The 5,471-nt window shown below is 42.6% G+C and overlaps 1 protein-coding gene across 2 annotated transcripts; it reads right to left on the bottom strand.

Moving 5' to 3' along the window:
* Positions 1-1,685: 1,685 nt before the first annotated feature.
* LOC109781586 (fibrillin protein 5 homolog) lies at positions 1,686-4,545 on the bottom strand. 2 transcript variants are annotated; one of them, XR_002237330.4, is made up of 7 exons: positions 4,023-4,545; positions 3,817-3,935; positions 3,411-3,533; positions 2,809-2,907; positions 2,658-2,722; positions 2,258-2,331; positions 1,686-2,125 (listed from the first exon to the last, which is right to left on the bottom strand). XR_002237330.4 is itself a non-coding variant. In XM_020340176.4 (7 exons), the coding sequence occupies exons 1-7, from the start codon at positions 4,246-4,248 to the stop codon at positions 2,041-2,043; spliced, it is 771 nt and encodes a 256-aa protein (XP_020195765.1). In that variant the 5' UTR covers positions 4,249-4,545; the 3' UTR covers positions 1,686-2,040. The 2 variants fall into 2 exon arrangements, 1 of the variants encoding a protein (XP_020195765.1); XM_020340176.4 differs by having other exon boundaries at positions 2,658-2,702.
* Positions 4,546-5,471: the final 926 nt, after the last annotated feature.

The raw sequence follows: 5,471 nt of genomic DNA, 5'->3' as shown, positions 1-5,471 counted from the left end.
GAATCCGAAACTGGCCCTTCGTTAGTAGAAGAGAAACCGGTGCAATAAACACCATTAAACAGACGCACTAAACACCATTAAGGAGAGAAGAAACGAGCGTACTAAAAACACATGAAGTGTTCTGTTTCTTCTCCCATGTATACATCATTCGTTTCAACTTCTTTCTTGCATGATAGAAACAAAGCAACGCATACATGTATTTTCCACACCACCTTGTCATGCATGAATGGGCCACATAAGCCTCTGGGATTTCCCTTGAATTATTGGAAGAAAATATGAATTATTATATGGGCTAGACCCAATAATTCCAACATGTATGCAGTAGTAGCTATTTGTTCCATCTCTCTCTCTCCCTTGATCATGTAAGTTTCAATCTTGACTGTGATCATGGGCCTTGTTAATGAAGTTGAACTATGTGATGTATCCCGTCATATTATTTTTGTGGTGAATTGAACCTTGCTAATGCTATGAGATTCTTTATGTTGGATTGAATCTTTTGGGAATCAATGAAATTATGTCATGCATATCTAGGATATCTTTTGGAGATACCCGTAGTGACATTGGGGTGGCCATGGATCATGGTCAAAACAATAAAAATCATTAGGTTATTGTTTAGTATAATTTGTGGGGTTGTTTGAGGTTACATTGGGGTGTGCCTTATGGATTATAAATATAATCTTAGAGGTGTGACCAGCCATACCTACACTCATCCCACTTTGGTCTAATTAAAAGAGGAACTTTGGAGTGATTCTTTACCACATATTTTGAGGATATATCATGTATTTTAACTATGTTAATGATGTTGAGAATTCGCAATAGTGAAAGTATGAACCTAGGTCTTATTTCCAAGCATTGATACACTATTTTACTTCATATTTATTCTGAAAATACAAAAATATTATTACCATTCAAACTATCAATTTATCACCTAAATTATCAATCTCTTTGCCGAACAAGTGTACATGTACAATTAACATTGTATTGGGTGTGTTGGGGACACAAGAAACTACTTGCATTTGGTTGTAGTTTTTTTAGATAGAACACTTTCAACCTACGTCTCCGCTGATTGGTAAACCTTAGGTCACTCAATTCAAAGAAATTATTGTTTCCGTATAATCCTTTGGAGGCTCAGAGAGCCTAAAAGAATAGAAGTGTGTAGTAGACTCATCCTGAAATGTATGTGGCGCCAAGATTTGGGTGGATGAAGAGCACGCTATAACGCCTCACCCAACCGCCAAATATGGAGGCTCGTGGTCTCGATTTGGACCAGCCTCAAAGTTTTATCCGGTCAAGCGCAGGATGACGATTTTGCTAGACCCGCTTTTTCGTCCAAAATTATCATACTGACGGTTATTATGGCGAGCGGGTCGATATGACGTATCTGCTAGAGTTACTCTAAGGATGCCCACACTGCGGGGTGGCCGTTCTAAGAAAACATGGCAGGGTACCCTAGATGAGAAGGCAAAGAGAAAATATTCTACATGTACACATTTATTCATGTTTAATTACATGATGCTAGATGCCAAGCTAATCCCATGTTGCATGATCTTAAAAAAATGCGCATATGCAGGTCGTTTTAAAATCTTTGTGCGGCTGCAAAATTTTGTCAAACATTTAAAAAATCCTTGTACAAATAAGACAATAGATAAGTGAATAGTACTCGTAGTATTTGAAACTTTGGCAGATATTTGAAACAATATTGTATTTCAAAATTGGATAGTTGTTTAGTTGCTCCCTATGATGGGGCAGTTTAATTCTCTTTTCTCTATGTAACTGAACTTTCATAGTTACATACTTACATGATACATTGACAGTGCACAGCTAAAAAACCGAAAAAACAAATGTTTCTATGGTCGTAAAAAAGAATGTCGCTTGTCCTTTTTAGGAGAAATTGATGAGTGGCTGAATCGATGATCTGCACTGAGCTGTTAACAATCATTTGTGCCGCGGAATACGTTAAGGTGGCATCTTCTCGGAGTGTTGATGCACTCATTGTCAGAAACTACGATTATTTGCACACATTTTGCTTCGTAGATCTTCTTACACTTGAGATGATTCTGTTTTCTCCAGCACAAAGATGTTTGCCTTGTCATCTCTGCCGATCCGTAGAGATTCGTCAACATATCTAGTAAAATTTGATGAGGAAGACTATATACGCAAAGTAGGTTTGCTATACGTATAAGTAGAAGAGTGGCAAAAACACCAATTCGAAAAACAATCAAGTGTATAATAGCACTCAGCAACACCAAAAGGATACGTTATCTCGAGCCAACCTTCCGGGTTGAATATGGCAAGGAGCATGTCGTAGTTCTTCTGGAAGATATTCATCAACTGCATAGCCCAATGTGACAAACGGTCAAAATAAACATTACTCCCTCCGTTTCAAAATAGATGACCCAACATTGTACTAACTTTGTACTAAAGTTAGTACAAAGTTGAGTCATCTATTTTGGAACGGAGGGAGTAGATAAGTGATAGACCGTGGTATCATTCTTGTTCCACAAATAAACATAGTCCAAGGTATCGTTCTTGTCCCCAAACAAAACATAGTTTTGTTCTTTTTGGCAGCGACATTAACATTTAAAACTTTTTCCATTTCGCAGGGGATAGGACAACTATGTATTTGGTGTTGGCACAATAAAGATCACAACTTGTACCTGATCTGGGGTGATTGTTGAACTCTCAAGCTTGATACCCACTCTCTGAAACAAGACACCACAGGCTGTGAGGAAATTACAGGCTTTCATCAATTAGCAGTCAGACACAGGAAATTTTAGACATGAGAGATGACAAGATAGAATTTCTTACTGTTTTTGTAGTGATAGTGTAGGATGCTTCAATAGCAAGTTGGCCTGAGAATATCTTCAATGCTCTTGCGCTGAACTTTATGACACTCACCGCCTTTTCCTTTGGGTGTACAGAAGTGACGCTAAATTTCCATTTATTTCAAGATATACCAACAATCAAAACTTACTTGGTTGGGAAGTAGAATCTTTACAATAGCACTCAGTTTCATGAACTACTCATACAGCTAAAATATAAATTCTATGTTTCTGGTATTGTGTATGAATCCTAATTTCATTGCATTTCAATGCTCAGTTCAGGAAACAAGATTATCATTTGACATTTCACTATTCAAAATCTACGCTACGTAGTGTAAAAGCATAAATTGTACAGTTGGAGCTACAGAGTACATACATACAAGAATTATAGAACAAATTAAAAAGGAAAAGGAAAAAATGTAGCATTGGTTTGCTGAAATTTCATGGGCAAAAAAAATCTAACATTGGTTGCTGAAATGTCATGAGCCACAGACTACATACATACAAGAATAATAGAACAAATTAAACAGGAAAAGGAAAAAATCTAGCACTGGTATGCTGAAATTTTATGGGCAACGTTTGACTAACCTCTTTGACATCGATTATCTGGAAGAAATCCCCGAGGCTGATGAAATCTCGCAGGCCTAACTTGGTTCTCCTTTTTCCCAGTATGGAGATCGTGCTGTAGATGAGCCTCCAGCAGCCGTCCACCTTGCATCGTTTCAAGACCAGAGTCAGTAATTGCAAGTGTTCCTCTGGTTTTCAAAAATTGCCATTTATTGACTGCCCTGCCCAAAGCCAGCATAACTCTTTCTAATACCAAGCTAGGAAAATCTGCACTCAGACTTAAGCTTAAGAGCGTTGTAAGAATGAGTCAAACACTTGAATTTACCGCGGCCCAAATAAGGTACTCCTATTATCAATACCAGGGGCAACATAGCTGAACTAGTACTGGTAATTTGAAGAATATTCTGACCATTTCATGTAGGAGTACCTTGTCCTGCAGTTTGTGGGTGGGATCCGGTGTAGGATTCCGGGACTCCAAGAGCTCCACCAGAGCATGAATCTCGGACCTTTTCGCGGAGGTTATGCCAAATATTCCTCTGTCGACACCTTTTTTTTCCAAGAAAGTCAGAGTCAGCTCGGAACCACCCAGGGGGCACCAAATGGCAGCAGCAGCAGCAGCAGCAGCAGGCGAACCTTCGAGAGCATGGTAGAGCGCAGCCTTGGCGTCGCCCAGAGTCTCGTAGTGAGGCGCTAAGCTTTGCTCGGGAGGCACCGCGGCGCCTCTCGCCACCAGCACCGCGCCCCGCGGCCGCGGCCGGCGCCGCCGAGCTGCAGTGTGGCACTGCGTTCCGGTCCCCCTGGTGGGCGTGGTAATGCAGTGGCGGTGAGCCGAGGGGGAGAGGAGGAGGGAGGCTGCCATGGCAGGCAGGGCGGAGGGCGGGCGGGCTCACTCGCGGGGCCTACTCTTGGGCTGCACCATGCTCTCCTCCATGCGTGCGTGAGGGTGGTACTACGGGAGACGTTGATTGGCGGGGCGGAGATAGGCAGGCAGCTCTGGGTGGGTCTGGGAGAGTGCTAACACGTGGACACGGTCTAGGAGTGGGAGGATAACGTTGTTGTGGGGTGGTGGGTGGTAGCCTTCCTTCTTCCATTCCCGAGGAGTCGACCACGGCATGTTGCGTAGTGGTGTGGGTGCAGGTGCAACTGTGCTGTGCATAGCCGCGTAGGTCCCGCTCCAACCAAAATATATAAACCGTTGCTGCTGCGCTGTGCTGACTTCTGGAGGCCGGAGCCGGATCTCGAGCCTGCAACACGTGCTTGCTGACAACAATGCGAGACAAATCAAAGCGCACGCAATGGCCGAATCTTCAGTAAATAAAGCGTATGGAGCGATCGATGATGAAGAATTATAGTATGGCCGCACACAAACAGAGTGAGGAATGAAGGTTATGGATCCACTGCGTTCGTCAACATACAAGCGAAAATTGCAAGCCTACTGGAAAAACAATGTAATAACACAGCAAGTAAAACAGAAGAAACCGGAGGTTTGTTTTTTCTTTTTTGGACAGCACAAAAAAAACCTGAAATCAGAGTTTCATCATCATCCACTAAAAGAGGTATGATGCTAGCAGGCGTCTCTTCCATCCAATTACAATCAGAAGATCCCCTCAAGCCTAGCAAATCTTGAGGAAGCCGGAGGTGTATGCTGTAGACAAGTACCAAAGAATACAATTACTACAACCCAGGTTCAACTGTACAATGTAGGAGTATATACTAGTGCACAAACTAATATACGCATGTTAGGACAGGAATTCTTCAGACAACAGTTAGAAACAGAACAGTACCGTTTCATTTGCCAGCGCGCATTACAACCGTCGATCGGAGATCCTACGGCTCGAGCGAGCGTACCGTTTCGCCCTCAAGACACCCGCTCGCAACCGTTGATCTCCAGATGAACGGCCGCAGTAGTTTTTCTTCCTTTAAACTTTACTGCAGCTCTGTAATATCTGAACCTGTCACTTTCTTGCTTTTCACCTGCTCGAACCCCTTTTAAACCCTCCTCCGGCTTGTGGAGAGGGCATTCTGGATGTATCTGGGCTTGGCCCCTAAAGCCGTCGTGTTCCGGCTCGCGAACCCTAATTC

This window comes from Aegilops tauschii, chromosome 2 (genome assembly GCF_002575655.3).
Source record: "Aegilops tauschii subsp. strangulata cultivar AL8/78 chromosome 2, Aet v6.0, whole genome shotgun sequence".
NCBI classification, from domain to species: Eukaryota; Viridiplantae; Streptophyta; class Magnoliopsida; order Poales; family Poaceae; genus Aegilops; species Aegilops tauschii.
Note: the sequence above shows the minus strand (reverse complement) of the source record. Positions and strands in the feature narration are given on the sequence as shown.

Coding starts and splice junctions, on each gene's coding strand:
- LOC109781586 (XM_020340176.4), bottom strand. CDS start 4,248: ATGGCAGCCTCCCTCCTCCTCTCCCCCTCGGCTCACCGCCACTGCATT. Junction 2,703..2,808: donor ACACTATCACTACAAAAACA/GTAAGAAATTCT, acceptor GTCTTGTTTCAG/AGAGTGGGTATCAAGCTTGA. Junction 2,332..2,657: donor CAACAATCACCCCAGATCAG/GTACAAGTTGTG, acceptor TGGGCTATGCAG/TTGATGAATATCTTCCAGAA.